Source organism: Hippocampus zosterae, chromosome 5 (assembly GCF_025434085.1).
Source record: "Hippocampus zosterae strain Florida chromosome 5, ASM2543408v3, whole genome shotgun sequence".
NCBI lineage: Eukaryota > Metazoa > Chordata > Actinopteri > Syngnathiformes > Syngnathidae > Hippocampus > Hippocampus zosterae.
This window is the reverse complement of record NC_067455.1, coordinates 10,750,385-10,776,678: the sequence shown is the minus strand read 5'-3', so window position 1 is coordinate 10,776,678 and position 26,294 is coordinate 10,750,385. Positions and strand designations below refer to the sequence as shown.

General features: G+C 41.7%; 3 protein-coding genes across 7 annotated transcripts in view; all 3 read left to right on the top strand.

Moving 5' to 3' along the window:
* gra (granulito) overlaps positions 1–26,294 on the top strand; it is a 229,659-nt gene that overhangs the window by 158,396 nt on the left and 44,969 nt on the right. The gene's annotated exons all lie outside the window — the stretch shown is intronic.
* The window catches only part of stmn2a (stathmin 2a), a 198,229-nt gene that overhangs the window by 148,150 nt on the left and 23,785 nt on the right, over positions 1–26,294 (top strand). The gene's annotated exons all lie outside the window — the stretch shown is intronic.
* On the top strand, positions 108–25,271 carry si:dkey-12j5.1 (uncharacterized). The gene is made up of 11 exons (XM_052066114.1): positions 108–281; positions 376–485; positions 579–725; positions 799–951; positions 2,010–2,119; positions 2,216–2,339; positions 4,112–4,204; positions 4,738–4,806; positions 13,072–13,125; positions 19,866–20,018; positions 24,940–25,271. Exons 1-11 carry the CDS (start codon positions 215–217, stop codon positions 25,111–25,113), a joined length of 1,254 nt encoding a protein of 417 aa, XP_051922074.1. The 5' UTR covers positions 108–214; the 3' UTR covers positions 25,114–25,271.

Below are 26,294 nucleotides of genomic sequence, written 5' to 3'. Positions count from 1 at the left end.
ACTAGTTATTATTTAAACGACAAGCATCTTATTTCGTATCTCACACAAACCACTTATCTAATATGTCCACTGTGATTCCCCGTAGCTACCAGGAAGCTGTCGCTCAGCGCATGCGCACCATGTAAACGTTCTTTCTTGGACTCCCCTTACCATGTGTTGTGGGGGCTTATGAGAAGTCTAAATTGTTGAATCGTACTGTGCGGTTTTCCTCATCATGGGAGGGCAGGGTAAGAGTAAAAAGAAAACCAAATCTAGGAGGAAAGACAACCGCCCAAACAACGGTAAGGCTGTGATTAAAATGATCAATGTCCGGATAATGCCATACCAACGAGTGATCATGCTTAGGCTACTTGTTAATGTATTATAACACTCTAGATGCCGGCCTAGTGGGCTTGACACCTCAGGAGAGAATGCAAGTGCGAATGCACGAAAAGGCGAAGAAGAAAACAGCTGCCAAGTACTCTGTTGAGCAACTACTAGAAAAGGTTACTCTACATAACAATCGACAGCAGCTCATCCTGTTAAATGTGACATTTTTTCTTCGTGTTAACTTTATCATTCCGTCCTGTGTTGCACAGACTGAAGAATGCATGGACAGTTTTGACTTTGAGATGGCTGGACTCTACTGTCAACGTGCCGTGGACGTGGAGTCCACCAACCTGCAAGCTCTTGACATGCTAGGACACATCTCCTCTGAGCTTGGCGACACAAAGAAAGCTAAAGAAATATCCTTTACTGTGGGTTTTATCTTTCAGCATACCTTCTACTGCAGACTGTAGCTTCCTTGACTGACTTAACGTTTTTCTGCGTGCTGTGGAGCTGAGCCCGGATGTTGGCCACAGTAAGTACATGTACCTGGGACAGCTCCACGCAGGCCAGGAAGCTGTTGACTACTACACCAAAGGAATACAAGTCATGTTGTCTGCGTTGGACAAACAAGCACAGACCACTGTGAGTGCACATTGATTGAAATAAGTCCCATATTAAATCTAAATTAATCTATTCAATCTGGCGGTGTCCAACCAATATTTTTCATGGGCTGAACTCCCCCAACATCACGTTAGCATAGTTATGGGTTCCCTCAGGGATGTTCTGTCAAAACCATGTAATGTATTATTGCCTCAACAGTGCGCGTGTTAGGTTTTGTTAGCAAACAAAGTGAATTTGAAATCTGAAGTCATGGAAAATTTGGGCATACAAATATTTAAGTGTAACAACTATTGTGTGTTTTATTTTAAGCAGGGATTTTGTGTAATAAAAATTCATTGCATCTTTGTAGAAAAGTTGCAGCTTTTGTACAGATTTTCTGGCAAAATGAAAGGAAGAAAACAATTTAGCAAGAAGTAGACAGACACACTTAATTTGCTTTTGTTGACCACATCTATCTTTCCATCTACCTCTCAAACATAGTTAATATATCTCATACATAATACATCGAATAATTTAAACATTCAGCATCAATCATTCATCTCGGTTGTCGTTCATCCATTCGAGTTGAATCCCTGATGTATTCTCCTTTCTTGCCGCTAGGCGGCGCTGTTCTTATGTGAAAGGATTGCTTTACTTTTTGTTTTTTTCTGACATGGGCTTAGTTGTCATGTCAGACTTAAATGTACTTAAAAGAATTACGTGTTGGTTGTGATACTCAGTTTTAAAATGTGTTTACATTTCATTCAGTATGGTATGATAAATGGCAGTTTTCATCAATAACAATATAACAATAATAATAAGAGAATTTCACAGCACCTACTCAAAGGCATGTCGTTTTTACATAGTAAAGCAAATCAAAGCAGCACTACGTAAATTAATACAGATTTCTACAGAAGTGTAGGGAGGGTTGGTGCACGGGCCTAGCAAGAGCACTTTCAGTCTTGGATTGAATAGTGAAAGGATCTAAAGGAAAGGATAAACTAAAGTATATTTCCACGATTTGAGTGGCATCCTATGTAGATGTCATTATAGTGTTACCAAAGGAACGTCTAATTAGTGTGGCTTTGTCTTCTAAACAGGCCCAGGCCAGAGGTGCAACACCTGTAGATGAGGATCCTGAACTCCCAACGGTGAAGGATGTTAGCATGGCCTACTGTTCCATTGCTGAGCTTTACCTAACAGATCTCTGGTAACCAAGAACATAACGAGACTTTTTGGACATGTATAATCTTTCTTCATGTCTCTATTTTGTTGAATGACTTGAGATTTGTAAATGTGTATGCAGCATGGAGGAGGGAGCTGCTAACAAGTGCAGTGAGTTCATCGAGAGAGCATTGCAATATGACCCCGGCAACCCAGAAGCCCTCCAGCTCAAGGCCAGCTACTTGTTCAGTACAGAGAAAAATCAGGTCAGGTCATACACGCATACGCCCATGGGATAAATGATCACCAGATTAAAGCAGGAATATAGTGAGTTAATTGTTCTCAGCAAATTGAATCGTCTGCCATTAATCAGCAGATAGACTCTAAAATTATCACTTGCGTGCGCACACAGCAGGCCATTTGGGTAGAAATGCTTATTAACAGGCAGATCTTTGAAGTCATGTAATTGTCTAAGAATGAGAGAGATAATCAGGGCGGGCGATTGGACTGGATGAAGACAAAATATCCCAAGAACGTTCATTTTAATTTAAAGAGATTTTTAAATGACGACGAGATGAGTTTTTCAGTACAAGGACATTCACTACTAGTTCGAGTGTGCATGTCACACGGTCAGCGTAGGCATTCCGTAGCCTAAGAGCGGGATTAAGCAAAACACTCTCAAATTCACTTCCGCTTCATTTTAAATAATTAAAAGAAGTTCTGTGCGAAGTGAGTTGGGGACAGTCCACATATCAAGTGAAAGGGCATAGGCTGACCTTTCAAAGAAATGTCTTTTCATTGTAAGAAGTGAGAAAATTATTTTGGGTTTCCATTTAATTAAATCCGAATGAAGTTCTTCTGCTCAACCTTTCACAACCCATCCGTACATTTCTACACACCTTTCTCTTTTTGACATTTTAATTTCACATATTATAAGTAATAAGAAAGAAAGTGGAACCCAGGCCTTGAAATGGTTTTAGTGATGATTTTGCATGTGCAATTAATTACACCAGGATATCTCATTTTATTGCAAATTCATTCACGCCTATACAGTGCAGCAAAGTAATTTAGTCTTCATTCAGTCTTCATTCTGAATCGGTGGTGGTTCACTGAATCCACGGCCTAATATCAAATCCATTGTATAAAATTATGTAGAACCTCAAAAAATGTGCTTACTGTAAAACATAAATTTCAAAAAAGTTATTGCCCTGAAACATTTGTTATCTTGGCCTCCATCCAAATCCATCCATCCATCCATTTTCTGAACCGCTTCATCCTCACAAGGGCGGGGCGTGCTGGAGCCTATCCCAGCCGTCTTCGGGCAGATCTTAACAGTAAAATGAACTACTTAGGTTTAATGACTGTATGACAATGGCATGATTTTCAAAATGATGGGCTGCCAGGCATGTCTCTTATTATTGCCAGTTCTACTGCCATGATATATGGCATTAATTGAATGAATTACAATGCTACTTACACGACTTGTATTTTTTGGACCTACAACAGTAATTTATGTTGGAAGAACTTCAAAACATAAAAGTATTGGAACGTCTGAACATTGAAGCATATTGTAGGTGAATTTGGAAAGCAGAATGGGTTTGGTTCAACTCAAAGATGTTGGTGTTTGTGGGAATTTTAAGATACATTTTGCAAGGGCAGAAGTCATACATTTTTCTTTGGGTTAAGGCCTTGCTGGGAGATGTTGATGTTGGAATACAAAAGCTCCTTCCCCAAAAAGTCAACACATTTTTTTAAAACGTTTTGTGAAATTGCACCCGAAGTATCAGTTGCTAAACTGTAGGGGGCAGTCTAGCTCCACTGACAGAATCCCATCTGCAGATATTTGATTGCTGGATCCGAAACCACTCCAGAAATCCACCCCGCACATTTTAGTGAAGACGGTCGACCCATTCAGTACATAAAACAAATCATATACAGTATTAATATAATGACTCATTAGCATGCTTTGTATATCATCCCTTACTGTCATGGTTATTTTATTTTATTACTTCTTTGCACAACATTGTGGTGTCCTTAGGAAGGCAAAGAGTACTTGTTGAAGAGTGTCAGGCTGTGGCTGCCTGCCCAGAAACAGACTGAAGCGTCCTCCAGCCTAGAAGATGAGGTGCAGGTGAGTTGGAGCATCTCTATCATCATTAGCGTGGCTAATGGTTTACTTTTATTTGTAAAACACTGCAGCCTAGAGAAGGACTTTCATAGAGCGCTTTGCCACTAGCACAAAACACCAGGACGGATAAAAAGCAGAAGATAATGAAAAAAAAGGAGAATAACCTTTAAATGTGGACCTGCCATTCTGTTAAACAGTGTGTTTTTGTGTGAGTGTGTGTGAGGAAGAAAGACGTGAAAAATAGAACAAATTCTATATGTGACCTTCATTTGCATACATAAATAGAGCCAATGAATGCGCTTATGACATGATACAACAATCTCACTGTGGCACCGTCATTGTGTCCCTTATCTTTCACAGCAGCTTGATCCATACTCGGACTGCTGTCATGTTCACTCTGATTAATAACCACGTGGCCGCAGAACGTCCCGTACCTTGAAATTGGATCTAGCCATTATCAGAACGGTTCGGGAACCGTGGTTGTGTAATTACTCAGCGTTAGACATTGCAATATTATCCTTTTTTTCCCCCCATAGAACCAGATCCCACTGTATGAGTCCCGCATCACCACCTCCAAGCTTCTCATCGAGGGCGAGGAGTACGAGGTAAAAAGATATGTGCTTAGCTCAAACATTTCAGCTCTTGTTGTCTCGCTGTTTGGGTTTCATGGGAAGAGGGCGGCGAAGCACTTTTGCTTTCCAGTGAATAGCTTGGAATGTGGCAAGGTCATGGCTGGTCTTTATCCCCTTCAGAGTCCAGTGTCAATAATTGAAGACTGGTATTTGGGTGTGGGGCAATGCTCGAGGAGAGAAAGAACTTAGATAAACGAGAGTGGCACTCAGTCGAGCAAAGACCTCCGCCAAGGTCGAACAATCAATTACAATATGTCAGTCGCACTAAAACATCACATCAAGCTGGCAGATACTCGTAGTCGGCAGCGGTGCAAATTGTGTGCCAACTGCCATACGCTGTAAGCTTTTATTCAGCCCAGTTCCATCTATTGGAAGTGAATCACCGCCACACTTAGGTCTAATGTAAGTACGTCGTAACAGCTGGCATGCTTTCACTATGCCACCCTTGTGCAGAGTATATTGGAAAATCGGGACAATCGAAGCTGTCGTCAAATGCTACTGAGGTGGTACGATGTGCAATTTTGCCATAAATAACTAAATAACAAATGAACAAAGACACAAACTCACCTTCGGTCAACCATCAGGTATGTTCTAAGCCCTCGGTGCAGAATACAGTAAGACTCCAATGTTATTGTACGTGATGTGACGTGTGAATCACGTGTATGTATTTCTGATTTACTCTGAACATTTTTTTTTTTTACTTTTTGAACAATTAGTATTCTAAAAGGGTGCATCTCCATCTTCACTGTACTTGTGCCACTGCTAAAAATGTTAAAATCTTATATAATGCAGTTAAAAATTGTTTTTAGATTTAATAAATGTATTTGATCGCAAAGTTCGACGCTGTACTTACATTATTTTTCTATTGAAAAAAAATCTGTATTTCATGTTGGAAATTCAAGAAAGTCAATATCGACCCTCATTTTGCCCAGCTTAAAATATTTATTTATGTAAACTGAGAACTGCTACTTTTGGGTAGCGATCAATGCAAAGGGCTCTCAGTGTGACTTACACTTCTGACATTACATTTTTTCATTTGTTACATCGTATAGTAACACATTTGCTGAAAAACATAACTGATTATATCCTCCTAAACAATGATATTCAAATATGTCAAGACACTGATGTTGATAATATCTCACAATAATTATCGACAATTATTTACATAGGTAGGTAACTAGCATCAATTTGCAACACTTTTAAAAACTCTTTTCAAGTGTGTATAGTTTCAAATGTGATAAATCTTAGGAAATCACAATGTCCCATCACCGGTGAGCTATATTGTAAAATAGGCGTGCAGACAACTAACGGGCTCCCTGGTGCCCGCGGCGCCATGTTGATGATCCCTGCTCCAGTGATTCCCGCTCGGTGCAGTTCATAAATGAGAGAAGTTGCTGCCCTGATTTCTTTGCAATGGCACACTTGCCCTCTTAATCACCCATCAACTTCCCATGTTAATTACCATGATTTTTTTTTTTTGCGGCTAAATGCTTCTTGTCGGTTCAGTGCAGAACCTCACGCTCATTAGTGTTTGAAATCATTTTCTGTGATTTCTGCCACGCTACGAGCGGTTCGGCTATTTTCTGTTCCGATTCGCTGATTAATTTGTGCTCGCTCTTGTTGAGAGATTTGCCGTTATTACCGGACTCATCGGTGGGAGGGGAGAACGGGCTGTCAGGTGAATCTGTGAAATGACAGCGTCTCAGTCCACAGTTTCTGACATGGTCATTTGTCTTCATCCGGCTGTCGGTGTCACCAGCTGCAGACACTTGTGACTGCTTCATAAATAACAGCAGAAGTGTTTTGCTGTGTGAGCATTTCTCCATTTGTATTCATTTACACCTCCTGCACACAGTGTTTGCTATTCATCGATCCCGCAATTTGGAAACTCGTGACAGAAAACGAGTTTAAAGGCGTCGGCAATCTTATGTTATTGTCCGTCTTCTTGCAGTCTGAGACTAATCCTGATTGAATAAGAACGCACACACACTCAACCAGGAGACTGAAGAGCAGAGGTGCCAAACATACGGCCTGCGGGCCGGAGCCGGCCCCCAAGGAGGTTGAATCAGGCCCACGGGATATTTTAAAAGTGAAAAAATACATCAAAGACACGGAATGAATATTTTAATAATCTGCAATTCGTGGGTCAACTACTGTTTTGATCAGAGAAGAAGACAACAGCAGTCTCACAGTCTGTCACTAGATGGACCCACCACGGCAGTCAAAGCCAGCTACCTAAATTGCTAGCGAAATAGCATTAGCATCAAAGCCATATTCCAACGGTGACTTTGTTAAACGATGCATGATGAAGGCGGCTGAACTTGAATGTCCTGAGAAGCGACAAGCTTTTGCAGATATTAGCCTGATGAGGAATACTATTTGTTAGAGGAATCTATGAGCAAAATTGTATCATGTTTAAAGTTTCATTTAATCTGGGCACATCTAAACGTTTGGGTGCGTATCCAGCACCCCCAAATTCCTGTGCACAAAGCCGGAGGGCTGTTGAAGTCAAGTCAAGTCAACAGTATTTATAGAGCGCTTTCAAACAGCCATCGCTGCATACAAAGTGCTGTACATGGAGCAATTTAACATGCACAATAAAGAGTAAGACAAATCGGTAATAAAGGCGGTAGAAAGCACCAAACAGTAAAACCAAGAACAAATCTAAGTCATGCTGAGTCGAATGGCAAAGAATACAAGTGAGTTTTGAGGAGGGCTTTAGAGATGGGCAGCGAGGAGGCTTGCCGAATGTTCAGTGGGAGGTCATTCCAGAGAGAGGGACCAGCAACAGAAAAGGCTCGATCCGCTCTGAGCCTCAGTTTAGTTCTTGGTACTTCTAACAAAGATTGGTCCACAGACCTGAGGCGCCGGGCAGGAGTGTAGGAGCGGATGAGCTCAGAGAGGTAAGGTGGCGCGAGATTATTCAGAGATTTGAAAACAAAGAGGAGGATCTTGAAAATAACTCTAAAATGAATGGGGAGCCAGTGAAGGGATGCCAGAGTAGGAGTTATGTGCTCCCTCCTACTAGTACCAGTCAAGAGGCGAGCAGCGGCATTCTGGACCAGCTGAAGGCGCTTAATGGAGGACTGGCTGACTCCAAAGTAAAGGGTATTGCAGTAATCGGCATGAATTACTTTCTCAAAGTGTTCATGTGAGAAGAGAGGTTTTATTTTGGCCAGCTGTCTAAGGTGAAAGAAGCTGGATTTAACAACGGCACCAATTTGCCGATCGAGTTTGAAATCACTGTCCAGTTTAAGGCCCAAGTTTGAGACTGTTAACTTAAGATAAGGAGACAGGGGGCCCAAGTCTACAGGATGGAATGTACAACAGCCACAATTAGCACGTCAATACAGGTGGGCGAACATGGGGGAGAGGGTGAAACTCGGTCACAAAAGGGGAATGAATAATTCGGGAACCGCGGTTGAACAACAAAAGACGAGTTGAAAACACCCGTCGCGCCCAGGTGACATTGGCCATCCGCAAAGTCTGCAACATGTTAATTCAATGTATACCAGACAGAAAAGGCACCAACGTACTGGTGGTTCAATGTTTAAAACGGATAACCAATTACTACCGAGGGGCCGGACCGGGAGTGGGTTATGCAAATATCGGGGGCAGTGTTTTCCTTGTATGTTACAATAAAAGACTGAATTGGCGGGAAGGGAGCTCGAGTGTGATCGCGAAGCAACTAACCGTCGTTTGCTCTCAGAGATCCGCTTCCGCCGATATTGAAGACAATTTTCCTGTGTGCCGAGTCGTTTCTTTAACTTTGTCCGAGAAAATCTCTGACACTATACTAGAGTATTTCAGACCTATAAGCAGATTAGGACAGCGAACTGAAACAGAGAGTCAAGTCATTTTGTCAAATGTTTTGTAAAAGCTATGTTCATTGAATTTCAACATTTTCTGAATGTTCTTGTGCTTCTTTCGATGAAAACAAAGGAAAGACATGATATTTTGGTTATTTGTAAATTTCCCCAGTGTGGGACAAATAAAAGATATCTTGTTATTTATAGCTATTACGGTATAATTGTAATGGTCCGGCCCACTTGACATCTACCGAGTCCATATGTGGCCCACAATGTAAAATGAGTTTGACACCCCTGCTGTAGAGCCATCCACAACACTCCGAAAGTTTTGTGCTTGCGCTTTGTGCTATGTAAAGTTTTTTTAGTTGGCATCTTGCCAGTAACCGACCATTTGCCCATATTTTCCTCCCATCGTGTGTTTTGTTTGGTCTTGCGGAACCGCGCCAAGGCTTTGAAATTTTCGCATGTTATCCATTTGCCAAAGAACCATACTGCACGTCTAAACTGTGCAATTTTGGAAGAGCAACAGTGTGAGCTGAAAAACACCTGTTTGTGTTGAGCTCTTTGTCTGCTGGGTCCAGTTTGGCCCTGCACATTCCCTCCACTCGCGTATGGGTTGGAATTGGAGGAAACGAAGGGTTTGCCAACACAAGTACGATAATCCCAGCCAAATAAGCTTTGGTTTTCTCCAAATAGTAGTTATCGTAAGTGATTCAATTGCACAAAACTATGCTGTTAATTTGCCTCTTATATTGAGTAAAATATCCGAATTGCCAATATTAGCCTGACGAGGTTTGATGGCATTTATGAATAAAGTGAAGTTAAAGTGAGGATGACTTTTAACAGCACTGGTGTGCAACGTCTGCTCCATTGAACCTGAAGTGTATTGCTCGCAATCAAATATCTGTCATGGCTTTACCTTTTCAGAATTGTGGTGAACACTTTCCTTTTCGAAGTTGAGTGGGTTGAAGCAACCCCGCAACAACTGAGTGCAGCCGTTTGGATGAGAAAGTAACACTTGAAGTATTTCAAAACCCTTCACACCGTGCAAGCCTTGAACTCAACCAATTGTGTCTAACATTCAGCTTTTAAGTACAGTAATCCAAGATGGAGATGGAACAGAGATGGAGCTACCAGGTAGGAGACAGAGAGGACGGCCAAAGAGGAGATTCATTGATGCAGTGAGGGAAGACACGCAGGTAGTTTGAGTTAGAGTAGAGGATGCAGAGAACAGGGAAAGATGGAAATTAATGACTCGCTGTGGCAACCCCTGAAAAGGGACAAGCCGAAAGGAGAAGAAGAATCCCAGGCACGGTTCATTTTTCACGGCTTTGCTGTCTCTCAGAATTTCTTTGTTCCACTTTTTGTTTTTGCATTCTGTTCTGTATTCTGATTGACTAAGGGACTGTAGACTAATGGGACCCTACTAGAGAAGTAGCTCAAATAAATGGGAAAAAAAGAGCGCAGCATGATTGCTGCTTTTGTCATATGTAAGAGAAATAGTTTTGGCTGCTTTTTAGTGCGATTTTTCAGCATGTTTTTTTTTAAAATGTCTTTTTTAATTATTATCATTATTATTTTTGTATGTGATAATCAACTGCATGGAGCACACATTTGAGCTGATTGTCTGGGTTTTAGGAGGCTCCAACTATCCATCCATCCATTTTCAAAACCGCTTGTCCTGAACAGGGTTGCGTGAAGTTGCTGGAGCCGATCCCATCTGACTTCGGGCTAAGGCAGTTAACTCCCTGAACTGGTCGCCAATCAGTCGCAGTGAACATATAGAGACAAATGACCATTCACACTCGGAGGCTTTACTTGATCAAAATTGTCTTTTTACTTGGCTACTTTGCATTATATTTTTTCATTCTACATTAAAAAAATAAAATAAAATCTTTTATGACGGACTCCCGCATACTTGCGCTTTGGCACCCGTTAAAAAAAAAAAATTCAATACTTTAGAATCTTTAAAAAATATATATTTTGTTTTTTGGAGAGGAGGGGGGTCATGGATAGCACATATTGGAGATTTTTCAGCGTGTATTACTACCACAAAATACTTCAAGGAGTGATGAGGGCTTGAAAATAACAGCAGATGTTACACAAGTGTAAAAAGAAGTTATGTCATGTCATGTAAAAAGTCAAATAAAGAAACACCATATCTACGGTAAATAAGTATATTAGCGAGAATATTGTTCATAATGTGGAAATATTTGACAGCCAGATCAGGTAATTATTCATAGAAAAAATAGATTGCAATTCATTGAAAATGATCATTGTTAATCCTGATAAAATGATGTAGTTAACCCTGCCTTATCATTTTCAACTCTGGTCCTTTGTATCCGTTTGTCTTTTTTTTCATATTGAAGTCACGGGCTGGCACTAGTTCACCTCAGGAAGCGGACGTAAAGACAGTCAATCAGACAGACAGGTGGTCCCATGACAGCTATTAAGGTGTCTTTCAGCATATTTATTAGCCGATGGCTGGTTTCCCTCCCCTGCTCTTGTCACTCTTGTTTACTCTTTTTTTGTCATTGAACGTTTGTGTTGTGAAACGTAGCTCACAATGGCATGCCACTTATAATTTCTAATGAGCCCGACCTGTCAGCGTCGGATTTATTTACTTCAGTGATACTCTTTGTGTGCACGAGTGTTTGCGTGTTATAGATATTGGTTGCCCTCGCTTGTGGAGCAATTTGTCTTTCACGTCTCTCTGCTGCTGCCCGCCGCTAAAATGGTTGTGTTAAAGCAAATTGCCTACAGATTGCTCAAAGTGCACGCAATGGCTATTAAAAATGACTTCCTCCCGACTCGTGACGTTTTGAAAGAAAGAGGTCACTGTGTACATAGTGACTTTGAGGTGTGTGCATTTATCTTTGGGGCGCCGCTTGTTCACTGACCACTTTTGTGTTGTTTATGATGCAGCCTTTTGTCCCATCTTCTCAGCATGCGGCCACGCTCTCCTTCCCATCGCGTTGCAGATATATTAATCTCCTTGCTTGTTGTTGTTTAGTGTGAAGCGGCTTCAGAAGATCTGAATCTTTAATCACAGGGCCCCCAGGGTTGACCAATGTAGTTAGGAAGCTCGGCACTTGGCGATGACGGTTATCGCTGCTCACTTATCGTAGCTCCCAGATATCTCTTGTTCTATTTTTGTTGCTCTTAAAAAAAAAAAAAAAAGCCTGTTCACACCAATTCGCTCAATCCTTCCTGCCTCGAATTATTGTTTGTCACAGTGTTGTGACAGTCAAACGGCTATTTCTGAGGCTGGGCATGAAACCATCCATCATCTTCTGGGATTCAGTGTTTTTGTTTGGCTCTTTTTAATTAGACATCAATTAATTAAAGACCGCAGGTTTCCATCTGATAATTAGTCCAACAATCACTCAACTGCAATGGGCATTTACACACTCTTAACGAGATATTCTCAATTAACCCGTCTCTCCCTCTGTGGATCCTGGCAGCACACCTCTTTCTTTATTGCCTCCGGAGCCGCACAGGCTTAATGAAAAGGGAACTCAAAAGAGCAAAGAAGTGCCGTGGAATTCGGAAGCTCTCCAGCAAATAATGCGGCCATAACAAGAGCTTGCTTATTGTACCGACCGACTCTTTAGTGGAACTGCAGTGTTTTTGCGTGCGCACGTCCACTCTCCAGTGGCGCGTACCTTTTATTCTTGCCCTTCACCGCGGGTGATTGGCTAACAGTCGCCTCCAACCTCAAGTTGACAAAAATCAATAAATCATCACCCGGGGCCTCTCAAGCGCGCACACACGCTGCACAAGCACAGGATCCGCGGGAAGAGAGTGAGAGCAAAGCAAACGCAGCCTACCTAGGTCAAGGTCTGTGTTCCGCAGTAGAACCTTCTCACAGCAACCGACCCAAACAATGACGCTCTACAGCAAAAGGTCAACCAACATTTGACTCTTTTCAGAGCTCAAAAGCGTCCCCCCAGGGCGCCAGAGAGAACAATTTAGAAAAATACACCTAAGTGGGGAGAAATTTGGACTACGGCTCACACTGCTATTTCGGTTTATCAGAGTGCTGAGTGGCGAGCTGGGCGGAAACAAACAGTGGATTGACTCCAAATGTCATTAAATAGATTAAAAATGCTATCGGGTAGAGCGGCTAAAGTGCCTATTGACTGCGCAATAAGCACTGCTTGAGCGTGTCTGTCGATGGCCGTCCCTGTTGTCTTGTCTTTGTATCTCCAGCCTTGTGTATATTGGATGCAGGGCTGGCTAGATGCTTATCAGATCCTTGGATCCTTTTGATTGAGCTGTCTGTCTAGGAGATTGAGTGGTCTGTGTGTGCTTCTGCTGGATTTTGTTGTTGTTGTCGTTTTGGGTTTTTTCCTGTCTTTGCAAAGCGTTTTCCAACTTTTCATGATAATGGTGTCTAATTTCTGTCTTTCTTTGTGCTTCTTTCTAGTTGGCAGTGGAAGTACTTGAAGGGCTTCTGGAAGAGGACGATGAGGTTGTTCAGGTAAGCACTACGGCAAAGGCCCAGTTATTCTCTGCAGAATAATATTTCATTTAACTAAAGAAGTGGTCCTCATTTTGTTCAAACGAAAGAGAGTTTGTAGTATAGGATGAAAAAAAAAATCGACCTCAGCCCGACTTGCCTAGTTATCCACTATTACTACTCCAAAATTAAGTTGGCGCTACAAAACCTTTCACCGAGGAATAATGTATTACAGTACCGTATTTTCCTCACTATAAGGCGCCTCGGAGTACAAGGCATACCTCCAATGAATGGTCTATTTTAAAACTGTTTTAAAATATAGGGCGCACTGCATTATAAGGCGCTTTAAATAGAAGCCACAATAATGGCTGTGGTTGCATTATGCATCCACTAGATGGAGCTATGCTAAAGGGAATACAATACAATACAGCTTTACTTATATAGCGCTTGAAGAACCGCTGTAACAAAGCGCTTGACAGAACATTTAAAATACCACGCCCATGAAAGCAGAATACTGATCCACATTTAAGGAGCATCGGATTATAAGGTGTACTGTTGGCTTTTGAGAAAATTGAATGCTTTTAGGTGCGACTTATGGTGCGAACAATACGTGTGGTTTTTCAGTTCATAGAGCTTCTTGTAATCATGGCAACAATTCTCATTTGTGAGTCTTATTTTTTTGGTCCCCAAATATTCTCGTCTTCCCGCAACAGCAATTTGTGTTTGTTGAAATGGTGATGACAACAAAGTTGCAAAATAAGTTGTCTTCTATGTTCATACTTTTTCCACACTCTGAGTTATTCATACACCTTACAAGTCCAATACTCAAGATTTAACCATTTGTTTGATCTGCTGCACTCCATCTTCTCAAGTACAGTCTGCATTAGGAGACACAAAGAAAATCAGTATTTTGAAATGCCCAACCGATACAGAATAGCCCAGGTTGTTCTTTCAGCTTGTTCCACGCTGCACTCAACCAGTTTATTGTTTTATGGGTCGTCCCGCCAACAGTCGGCTGTCAAGTACACAGATTAACCACCCACAGAGCAAACATTACCTCTTTTGGCAGCGGTGGCGGCAATGGTGTACGGAGTTACTCCACTTGTGTTTTGCAGCCCATTCTAAATTGCAGTTCACTTCACAGGTCAGCTGTTGGGATTGACTGCTGTTTCCCTCACTTGTGCAAGCAGTTGAGCAGAGTGCTTTGTAGACAGAATTACCTGCTGGAATATCCATCTCCCCCCCCCCCCCCCCCCAAAAAAAAGTATGATCCCTGGAAAAAGAACGTCATTTGCTGAAGTGTAATTAATAATCTAAAAAAAATTATTAGAGTTTCACAGTAGCAGCACTTTGAGTTAACAATTTGCACTCCTGCCTTAGAGTTCTGCAGACTTCTCGTGTGGTTGCACGTGCTCCATGTGCTGAACTAAACTTTCTCCACCGTATTCCAGTTTTCACCCACTCCCCTAGAACAGACATGTTATCTAAATTGAAGAATCTAAATTGTCCATAAGTGTAATGTTGTGTCCATAGGTATGCATTGTTTATCATAATAATAATAATAATAATAATAATAATCAATCAAAACTTGATTTGTATATTGCACTTTTCATATATGAGAATGCAAATGAAAGTGCTGTATGATGCTTTAAAACATTTCAAACTTACCTAAAAAAAGGTTAAAAAAAATCATGATACATGCACACACATTTGGGGTGTTTCGATTGATTTGAAAAAAATGGCCATGTTTTATCGAAACAGTCTGCAAGCAAACACTGAGAGGACACTTTCAACTAAGTTGCTTTGGTTCTACTGTCGTTGGTGTGTGTCTTCTCTTCGTGTCATTTTATTTCTTGTTTCTGCCGTGAGGTAGAAACTGCATGTTCATTAGAGAGGTGCATGAATGGCAGACTTTTTCTGTGCACAGATAGGAACTCTGTAGTCCCTCAGCGCTTGAACATCCCCCCGGTGAGCAGTGCAGAAAGCCAAGGTGCGCCACTGAGTGCCAAAGAGCACAACAGTGTCTCTCCCACCTCCCCACCCCTCCTCAGCCTCGCACACGCACGCAAACACACACACGGACACAAACACACACACACACACACACAGACACACACGCACACACACACGGCCTCATCTGTCAGGTTGAGAGCAGTCATCACGGGCTGAACTTTAAAATTTACTGTCAAGATTTAGCGGTGATACTGCCTGTGAGTGGGCATTTGGCCAATTGCAAATGCACACTCGTCAGTCTCCACGAACGAAACAATTTTAACCGAAATTATTCAGTCAGAGTTTGTACCGGTCATATTACATTTTCTCTTCGTAATGAATGCATCGTGTCGTATATGTCCTGTCTTTTTCTTAAAGTACAGTAGTTAAGTTTGTTTCTACTGACTCATCTTCCCTTTTACTTCTCTGAAAGCTGGAGCACAAACACCCGTTCCAGTTCCTCCCAAACCTTGTTTCAAAGGTGCTAAGTTGATGAATCTATTGTTCTTTCCTTAGCAGTGCCATATGGGAGTTAAGATGGGCTTCCGCTTTGAAATGGCAAGCAGTTTGATTGACAAAAGCGTCATTTATTTAATTGAATTATGTGTGTGCACTGTCTTGGGTTGTTGAAGGGTAAAGGAGAGCCTATGAAGTTCTTAATTAACAGCTTGCTTGGCTGGCTTCATCTTTTCTGGTTGAGATTTTTTTTTAATCTTCACTCATGCAAACATTTCACAGAGGGCCTTCTGTAAAGTTTTTATGCAAGTTCCATACCATGGCTAAACATTATTCCTTCAAATTATTCACATTTAGCTTTTTTTAACGATAAGTACCTATACAACTGATTCTGAAAAAAAAAAAGTCCTGAAGATGGGACTGAAATTTGCTGATTGAGATTGAACCGCTAATGTCGAGACTCTGGTATAACTTGGGACACATCCTCCCAGCGAGAGTCTTAACGATTCATAAGTTTGCCCCCCCCCCCCCCTCTAAAAACTAATGATGGCCACGAGAAAATTCGTGTTGATGACCATAGAAGCAATAATCATGCCATGACCACATGTGGTCTTGGCTCCTCAGTATAAAACTATTGATAGGCATCAGTAAGTAAAAAGATATATCCTTAAGACTTTAAGTTCATTAGTAGTATACCGTATTTACCTTGTTTTTAAACTGTTCCCGACCGTAAAAGCGTCCTGTTCAGTTGAACTCAAGTGGGAAAAATTTGAACAAATCAGGTCCAGTTGTTTTTAGAACAGACTGTGTTTGACCTTTAAATTCGCCTTGTGCAATGCATGTGTTGCTTCTTCGGGGGTCTTTCTTCTCAGGACATGTTTCTTTGATTGGAAATGAAATCCTGATGATACATGAGGGGTGGAACTCTTTTTATCCAGCGCTGCTGATCTTCTGGTGAGTGCGGCTGCAGGGTGTTAGCTTCCCCCTCAGCATATATAACATCAATTCCGAATTCGGCACGGCACATCGTGAGGCGTTTGATAGCCAAGCGGTGGAGGGAGCCTGCACCTCTGCTCTTTGCCTTCACTGAGTAACGTTTGTGATGTGATGCTCAAAAAGAGGTGGGCGTTGATCTTTGGCCTGACAGGAGTCACATGCACACCTCCAGGTTGACAGAGTTGAACTTATGTTCAGAGGGCGCAGGAGCCATGGTGTGGTATGTGTGATTAGGTTTCTTCCTCCGAATATGCCAGAAAAAAAACAACTGTGTGTGTGTGTGTGTGTGTGTGTGTGTGTGTGTATGTACACCCCAATCAATTCAAGTGTGTGTGTGTGTGTATGTACACACACACTCACACACGCACACACAATTTACTCTGCCACGTTGTCACCAGAGGCCTTGCTGTGGCTGATAGAGACTCCAGTGGTAATCGCAGAATATCTCCAGATATAATCCTATTTCCCCAAAGTAAATATAGTGTCACGATACAGTGCAGGGCTATACATGTTATTATTCACTCCATTTTGTCAGCCTCCCATATTTTGCTGAAGTATACAAAATGTAATATGTGTCTTCTTCCTCACTGATTCTTGGCAGTGGAGGTTTCTGCCTGATTAGTCCAAATGGAAATGAGAGTGTGGTTATTGCAGAAGCGGTTTACTGCTTCCGACTTGGAGAACCTTGTGTATATATTTTGGACGCGGAGACATCAGATTGATTTTTGCAGATTTTTTGTTAGCATAGCACAGGTCACAGTTTGAAAAGCTTTTTTAAATTTTGCGGAGATGTGATTACACAAGCACTCCCAGCGCGGGTCAAAAATTCTTTGTTTCTTAAATTTTGAGGCCGTTTTGAAAACTGTTGCATTTGACCTTATTGTAGCCTGATGGTTTCCGGTTCAAAACAAATTGAATAATGTTTAGGATCCCAGAAATGCAGACACAGACAAAGTGCGACAATAAAAATGTTTTTTATCAAAAACCCAAAGTCCAAAACAAAAAAACACGGTCACAAGGATCCAGGAAAAAAAAGAGGACTCAACAAAAGGCACTTGCAAAATATAAAGTTGTGGAACACCAAGAAAACAAATGAAATGACAATAGTCCAATTCACACGATAATCCAAAAGCCAAGATTCAATTGACTAAACAATGACTATACTTACAAAACGTGGAACTAAGGGAACGAGGACGACGAGAGCGAGAGGTTGAGAAAACAAACACTTGAGCAAGAGCAGCACAAGGTCAATAATCCGACAAGCAGTAAGCAGCTTGTCAATAAGCAATAATAAGATATCCTTTATTTGTCCCACACTGGGGAAATTTACAGTCTACAGCAGCAAAATTGTGGGTAGAAAGAAGAAAAACAAAGTGTTTGCATTCACAAAATAAATGTTTCAGTTTGTACACAGTTTGTACATTCAGTAATGTACACGTTTCAATGAAGTGCAATATAGATATGGTCAGTCCTTAAATGCATGGCTAATGAAAATTGGCAGGAGATGTGCAAGTATATTGTCTCTAGTGAATTCGATTCACTATATAGGTTGAGAATGAGTTACACCTCATTGTATTCTGTTTTTACTTGCGCTTGGCACAGCACCCCCAACATTATCGGAATTGGTGTTTGTAGATGAGGAAGACGTCGAGAAACTTTGGAGGCTGGAACCAAGGCTCATCCTGAGCTTGTCAAAGTGACCTAGGAAAACATCTTGTATGCGACCTAATTATTCCTCATCAATTGCTGGGAACCATTTAAGTATAGTGAAGCCGGAGAGACACCTTGACCTGCAGCACAAGCTTTTTAAACATAGTCGACGGTGTGCTATGCACAAATAACACAGTATTAGAATTCATCCTTTTTTTTTTCTTTTGAGATGACCCCAATCAATTCAAGTGTTTCGGTTTTCTAAATTTGACTTGCGGCAACATGCCTCTGATTTGCCCCTTGTACGCAGCAGGATATTATAGGATCATAGAACATTCAGTAATTAGAATTACAATTATTCATTCTGAATGATTGTCACGCTAGAAGTAAGTGGATGTCAATTTATTGACATCCTCACGTCAATAAATTGGTATTGCACGGACTGGAATATGTAAGTGTGGGAGCAAACTGGAATTGGAGAAGGAAATAAGTTTCAGTGTAATTGTATAAAAGGGAGCAGCTGGCCATGGCATCAAATAACTATAAAAGTGTTTCATTGTGGTAATGAGGTTATCTTTTTTGAAACGAGAATAATTCAACACATCTCGAAGCATTTTAATTGAAAAGTACTGCGTCGACGCTAAAGCGGGATTGTGGGAGGAAATTGCAGGTGAAAGCTTATCTTGCCTCAGACGTGAACATGGTAATCATCATTTTAATGCAACATTGCATTGTGCAAACAATTTGTCGGCATTGTGTGTCCATGAATAGCCTACAGTAAATGCCGCTCTCATTATTTGCCACTTTCAGTATATTTCTGCAGTTGACAGCGACAGGAAAATGTGCTATTTTCCAGACATTTAGTGCCTGAGCCAATTGGAATGTTCCATGCCTTGTAAGCATCCTTAAGCAGGTTTGTTGCGGAGCTGTAATGCTCCTATAGAAAATGCTCATAATAAGAGCACGTGGTACTTTGACCTTCACTTTCACATTGACAGTACACCATCTTGAAATGTGCACATTTTGTTATTTCACCTGCGTTATCAGTGGGCCAGCCAGGATACCGCTTGAGGTGTTAGCACAAGCCCTGGTGCTAAAATGTGCTCAGTTCTGTTCAGAGTTGTTTGCAGTTCACGTAGAAACAAGATTTTCAAGAATGCTTTTTTTCAAAAGTAGAATGATCCAGACAAAAAGCTGTTTTTATCGCACTTGTGACCTTGAGACACCTCTCAATAAAATTGTAATACCAATACGCCAAGTTTCTCATCTGCATTGGGAACTGCTACTAATTATCGGAAGGTATAGATTAAAAACATATTTAGCCTCAGGCAAAGTCAGTATAATGTTTCCAATAACACCTCTGATTTTCATTTCAGATCAAGCTATTGTCCTGAGGAAAATTAATTTGCATTGTAATGCATTTTTCTTCCAATATCTCATCGCTGTTGCGCTTTTTGTTTATGGCTCTAAGAAAGTTGCATCAGCAAAAACTTGTGTTTTGGAATTCTTGCACAATTTCGAAACGAATCCAATTGTAATCGGATTGTGTTTTTGCATCACTACGCAAAAAGGAGCGGGAGAAGTTAATCAAAGAATGCTATTTAGAACCCTCCACTTGTTTTCTGAAATAAATAATACATATTTATACTTGTCCTTGTGTCTCCCAGGTGTGGTATCTCTCCGGTTGGGTTTGCTACCTGCAGTTAGAGAGAGCCAAAGAGCAGCAGGAAAGCGAGGGGGGAACACTCACAGAGGTGGAGCAAGAGGAGCGGTCAGCGCTCAAGGAGGCGGCCCGATTGCATTTGACAAATGCTAAGAAGGTAACATTGATGAAATGTGTCAAATAACTACTTTTGGTGGATTCAGTGTACTTGACTCATCAACTTGTGCATATATAATTTGTTTCCTCTTCCCCTTTTCATAAGTAACAGCATGGCCTTCTTTTGTGAGAGCAAAAAATCCGTATTGCCAAGCTGCAGTTTCCATTATGTCCAAACCAGCGGGACAAGGCGCTACTTACGTTCAGTCGCTTAGCAACCGGTGTCAAATACGGGCGAGCTTACGCCCTGTCACTTCACTGTGCTGCACGCCATCCAACCCAAGTGCAGTGTGTAATAGGCCTTCGCAAAAGTTAACCACTATATCGCGCCAAATCAATCAAGCAACTTTGACAAACAAGTCAGAACAGTTCAGTAGCTACCCAGGCTGAGGTACCACTGCGTCTTCATAAGTTGTGTTGACAGTACGCATAGACACACAAAGACAGATTTTTCAGATATGGGGTTCTACCACCCAAAAATGGCATGACGGTGGAGAGAGTGGGCGTCAAGGACAGTAATAGAAACACCAACAAGCGGACAGGAGCAGGGAGAATGACGTAGGAGGCAACGAAAGAAACAGATTGAATATGAGGTGCATGCACCGGTGTGCACGTGTGGGTGGAAAGCAGCAATCGAGGTATGGACTGTGAATGGTGGCGCACGTCGAATCCGTTGTAAACCCGACGTGAAATGCAATTTTAGTCTCAGTCAGGAAGCCAAGATTCAGATATGATCTGGTATGAATTCACTGAGGACAATGGAATACATGAATTTATACTTCTGTGTGTGTGCAGATATGTGTGTATGCACGATAACTACGGATGGGGCAAATGGAGGTCAAAGGCTTTACGAGTTGATGTGGTTGAGAGAGGATCTCATGAGCAAGGATTGTGGAAGGGGTGGGCCAAGGTGGGCCAACAATGTATGTCATGAAAATTTGATGGCTTTCTCCACCAAAAATGTGACAGGAGGATTGATGTTTGTGTGTGTGTGTGTGTGTGTGTGTGTGTGTGTGTGTGTGTGTGTGTGTGTGTGTGTGTGTGTGTGCGTGCGCGCGCGTGCATGTGCATGTGCATGTGCTCTCACACCCTGTTCTTCAGCCGTTATTTCAGCCTTGCCAAACAAGGCTTTTTCTAAAAAAAAAAAAATAATAATTCACTCCCAAAGGTAGCCATAGATGCCAAAAATGCATTTGCACTGACTGAATCAATAAAAGAATGCATTATTTGGAATATGCAGGAAAACGCTCTGCAATAGTTTGTCACAATAGTTCAATGTAGGTACGGGGTGTGTATGAGAAGGAATATAAAAAGAGGGATCTTGACAGGAAGGTCATTTGGAGCGCACGCACCAATGAAACGCAAGCCAGCAAGGTAAGTGTGAGCATAGAAGTCATTAACAAACGACATAAAATCGATGTCATGAAAAAGGAAGTTTTGCACACTAATGGAGAATGATGTGAAAATAACTCGGGCCATTGCCAAGGTGACTGTGACACGCCTGAAATGGATTATTTGCTTATTAACTGCAATACCTATCAAATTCTGTGACCAAATTTTGTTGCGTTGCCGTTGTCCTAATGAGGGTGAAATAAATTTTCCTCAAGGTGGAGACGAAGCTGCACAAAAACGGACTCGTTTCCGACTTATCACATCACTCTTCATCTCCTTTTTTTTCCTACTTACCTTTACCTTACCTTACCTTTCCCAGGAATTAGTATCTGAGCAGTATTGCCACAACAGCCTCTCGTCCGCACAGAGTCGGTAGTTGCTTCAGAGAAAAGATTCCTTAGTTTGCTTTTTTTGCTCCCTTATGAGCAAGGACTTGAATTGTGTATATGTATATGTTTTTTATGTCACATGGTTATGATAGGCCTCCAGGGGGACAGTCCGGTCAGATCTTCGATGTTGTTACTCGACTAAGAAACGTCCCGATGTGCGTACAATTCAGTTTATGTCGCCGGCAACAGGGCCCCTGGGATGTGTGGGTTCGGTGTCAGGAAAGAGTGCTTCAGGTTCCAGAAACGTAGAGCAAAGTAGACCTTGAAAAAGTGATGTGATGACACACTCTTGCACACAACGCTTCTCGTGGCGGCTCTTTGAGTCCTGAAAGAGCGAGAAATGAGATCTGACCTCAGTATCATCATGTGCAGAAATGTCTAATGGTTGCGTAGATGCATCGCGAACTTAGCTATACCTTTTGGAGTTAGTGGACACAGGGATACAAGGTCTAAGATTTTTTATTTAAGATAAAATAGGAAGTGTGTCTGAAAGGTTGCAAGCGGGGTGTCACAGCCATCTTTATGTCTTGCACGTCTTCAGAACGGGCTACCTCTATTGCCACCTTGAGCTTATGAAAAAGGAGAACAAAAGAAAAAGTCACATGGAGCAAGGTAGTGTGAGTAGGAAGGTTGCTCCAGTACAGTGACCCTTTTCAGCCTGAAATGCGATGCCCAGTAGGTTCCTCACTGAGTCCATGCAGGTGATCGAATATTGTCACTGGCAATTCTTCTGACAAGATGTCCCTTATGCAACGTGTGATATGATATGAGTAAGAGCCAAGGCTGCAAGATGCAATTATTCACTGTATTGGGCCTTAGATACTGTGAGCACAGCACAAACTTTTACTCAGAGGGAATAGACATCTCCAGGCGTATGAGAGTGACAATCCATGTGTTTTTATTCGTCTCCCCGGTGTGTGTGTGTGGAGGGGTGCTGGGGAGGTTGAGAAGGGGGAGTGCGTCCAACTTTGTAGCTGGGTCCTACACCTCCCAACCCCACTTCTTTTTCTGCCCCTCAGAAGCTGCAACCTGTAGAGAAAGCATCCCCTTAAATACAAGTGCATACACACACACACACACACACACACACACACACACACACACACACACACACACACACACCGCAAGCGCACACTGTTACGCTCCAAATGAGTTCCCTTGACAGTCCGTGTCAGGATGTTGCTTGGAGCCTGCCGCTTTAGCAAGGCAGTCGCACGCACTCGTCTCCTCTCTTCTGGCCTTGTGACCCTGCACTTGAAAACTCGATAGTACTCTTTTTACTATGGGCTATTACAACTTCTCTTTAGTTTTGTTTCTCTTGCTAGGGAGAAAAAAAAAGTCGTTAGCGTAAATCTCCGCAGCCGCTCTGCTTACTCTGCATTTTCACGCTGAGAATTACCGCGCTCTGCTTCCTGTCCTCAGTGGCAGGGGAAGCAGTTTTATCACCCCGCTCCCCCTTTGAGTTCAGTAATTACACACAAGCGGAGTATTTTACAGAGATAAATCTGCTGGCTGCATCGGGAACTTTTTCGGGAGGGCGGGGGGTGGGGGGGCACTTGCCTGCAATATTTCACTGAGATAGCAAATTTGATCGTTTCTTACATAGCCATATGCGCTTGGAGGCTCCAGTGTTCAATTTAAATATGTACCTTACAGAGGATCCGGCCATCATTTTATACATTTCTCAGTAAATACAGGAATAATTTTGGGGAGGATTCGATTCACCTGTGGTTGAATTCTTGTTTAATCTAACGTGTAGCACTGGTGGACTTTCATTGACATGTACTCATTCTTGCAACATTGCATCATGACGTGAAATTGTTACATTTGTGGATGTGTACAAGTATCTTGTTCAATATGCCCCGTGACATAATGATCATGAAAGTTTTCTAAAAAGTACATTGCAGGCCACATGCATTAGAAATAGTAAGATTGTAAACCCCCCGCCACCCCCAATCTCTGTGTAGCGGAGTGTTCCACCAAAGAAGCTAATTTACCAAATGAAGGGAAAAATCTGTTTACCCGCATTTTGCGAGCCTCGCTGACAGCATGCAAGCTGCTCTAGGATAATTCAGCTGTCCTAAACCGGCACTTGGAGACTTAAAACGCCAGAGTCACGCACTTCTCTCCGCTCCAAGTGACTGTTTGCTGACATCTTAAAGTTGCTCTGTTAAATTCAGTGGCCCAGTGTGTTAGCGTGGCAATTCTAGGAAGGAAAAAGACTACACCACCAGGATTCGACCTGACAGGATTTTTAGCTCAAGGTCAGTCAAGTATGTACAGTATGCTAATATGCTCTCAAAGCTAGGCTTGGGACTGGAAGGTCAAAGATTTTGACCTCACTCCAGAGATATTTTTGAGTGTGTTCCCTTGAAAGCTGTGGAATCCTTAAATGTGTAATGCATGCAAATGTAAATAGCACTAATGCAAATTTCAGTAGTATATTATAGAACCCAGAAACTCCGTTTTTGGTTTTGTGTTTTTCTCACCCGTAGCTTTTTAATTGGGTCAATTAGACCAAATAACCTCATTCATGGCGCTGGTTGACTTCTTATTCAAAAATACTAAGACGCCATACAATAAAATATCTATTCTTTGATGATAACATAGGCTGAGCAAAGGAAATAAATTGATCCTTGTACAGGAAAACCTAATGACACATTTTGTACTCTGCCTTCAACTCTGATGACATACTGAATTTGCAACACAAGTGAGCCCAACAACAACAATAAAAATGGGCTTTTTATGGCAATGTAATGTATTAACAACAAACCACCAGTGTTACAATTTCACAATTGACACACTTTACAAACTATTTGCTTGCTATTTAGTCGAAGTAGTCATAGTAGTAGTAGTAGTATTTAGTAGTGTGTGAGCATGCGTGCGCGCGTGTGTGTGTGTGTGTGTGTGTGTGTGTGTGTGTGTGCGCGTGCATTTATATGTACGTACACTATGTCATCGCTTTTACTTCTACGGGTCTTGACATGTTTTGACATTTGTTAATAAATAGTGGAAGGCCACTTAAATCTGATGTGCAAAAATATGTTTATATTATATGACTCGACCCTCTTTCTCTCTGTGTGAGATACTTTCTTGTTTTCTTGTCTGAACGCTCATGTCATCCTTTTTTGTGCTTGGCAGCTGCACAGCAAGCTACGCTGTGATGACCAACCGATGTTGGAGCATGTGGAGCAGCTGCTGGGCGAGCTCGGAGGAGAATTGGAGGGCGAGGATTCTGAAGTGGGGGTTGATGACGACTATGAACCTGTTAGTGATGAGGAGGAGACAAAAGAGGATACACCTATGGAACACTGACAAGAGCCCTTGTTTTGTATCTCTCTATAATGTCACATTTGTCTTTTCAATTCAATAAGTGCCTTTCCATTGGTCAAACATCACACTTGTTGATCGGAGAACCGAATTCAAATACCGGTAGATTAAAATCTGTGGCTGACTCAGTCAATTTAGCAGTATGTTAAATGCTTTCTTGGTATGTTTTCCTCTTCAGCGATCACATAAAGCCTTTTTTCTAATGGATTTTAAAGCATTTAACCAATTGTCAAAGTGGTCTGCAAAAACAAAAACACAACTGTGGTATCTCGAGTTATGCTCTGAATCGATACGCCGGGATTCAATACTACATTCTACCTGCAACACACACATTTGACCTATTGCATTGATAAGCTGGTTACAACAGGCTACCAAACATACCCAAACAACAAAAACAAGTCTTGTTTCCCACGTGAGGGTCCAAGCTCGTGTCCTCTGCACTTGGTCTGATGCACATCATTGACTAACCCAAACTACTGCAGATTGTCTTATGCAGGTCACCCGTTGGGGTCTCTCACCTCCATGGCATGCTATGCTTGTTCGTTGTTTTTTTTTTAACAGATTATCAGATTTTCCATTGAAGCAGCAAAATGACAGCATCACTGTCATTTTGAGAATCTTGGATGAGATTCTCCCCACTTTTAGAGCGAACTAAGTATCAGACCGCAATCTTCAATGTCGGAGAATGTAGCAGCAGGCTATACTTCCACTGACAGTGCTGCTTTAATGTCAAAGTGACAGTTGTGTCATGAAAGAGGAAATAAGTGGTTGAGGTCACAAGCGGATTTATATGATTCACCGTTTGTCGTCAAGAATGCCAATCAGCAGTGGTTTAACATGCTAAGTTACGGACGTGCTTGCCATATATTAAATATACAGTACGGTACTCAAAAAAGTTGAGGATATCGGGATGGTGGGTGCAATTTCAAGCAGAACCTAAAATGCACTCAAGCCATCAAAGATGAACTTAATTTAACCTTCTGTAAACTTTTGAATGCACATATCCAACTCCTTAATTTTTTCAGCTTCAACTTACTGAGCTGACCAAGAAAATAACTTCTGTTTGATCCATGAATCAACCAATATCTTATCAAAGTCCACTTCAATGCTTGTCCTTTCTGTGACTTTTGTTTCTGTGCATTTTCACTTCATCCTGAAAGTTGAAT

Bases quoted from the DNA above. Each gene is read 5' to 3' on its own strand.
- si:dkey-12j5.1 (XM_052066114.1), top strand. From the start codon at position 215: ATGGGAGGGCAGGGTAAGAGTAAAAAGAAAACCAAATCTAGGAGGAAA. The intron at 282-375 runs GTAAGGCTGTGA...ATAACACTCTAG, and splicing joins AGACAACCGCCCAAACAACG to ATGCCGGCCTAGTGGGCTTG. The intron at 4,205-4,737 runs GTGAGTTGGAGC...TTCCCCCCATAG, and splicing joins GCCTAGAAGATGAGGTGCAG to AACCAGATCCCACTGTATGA.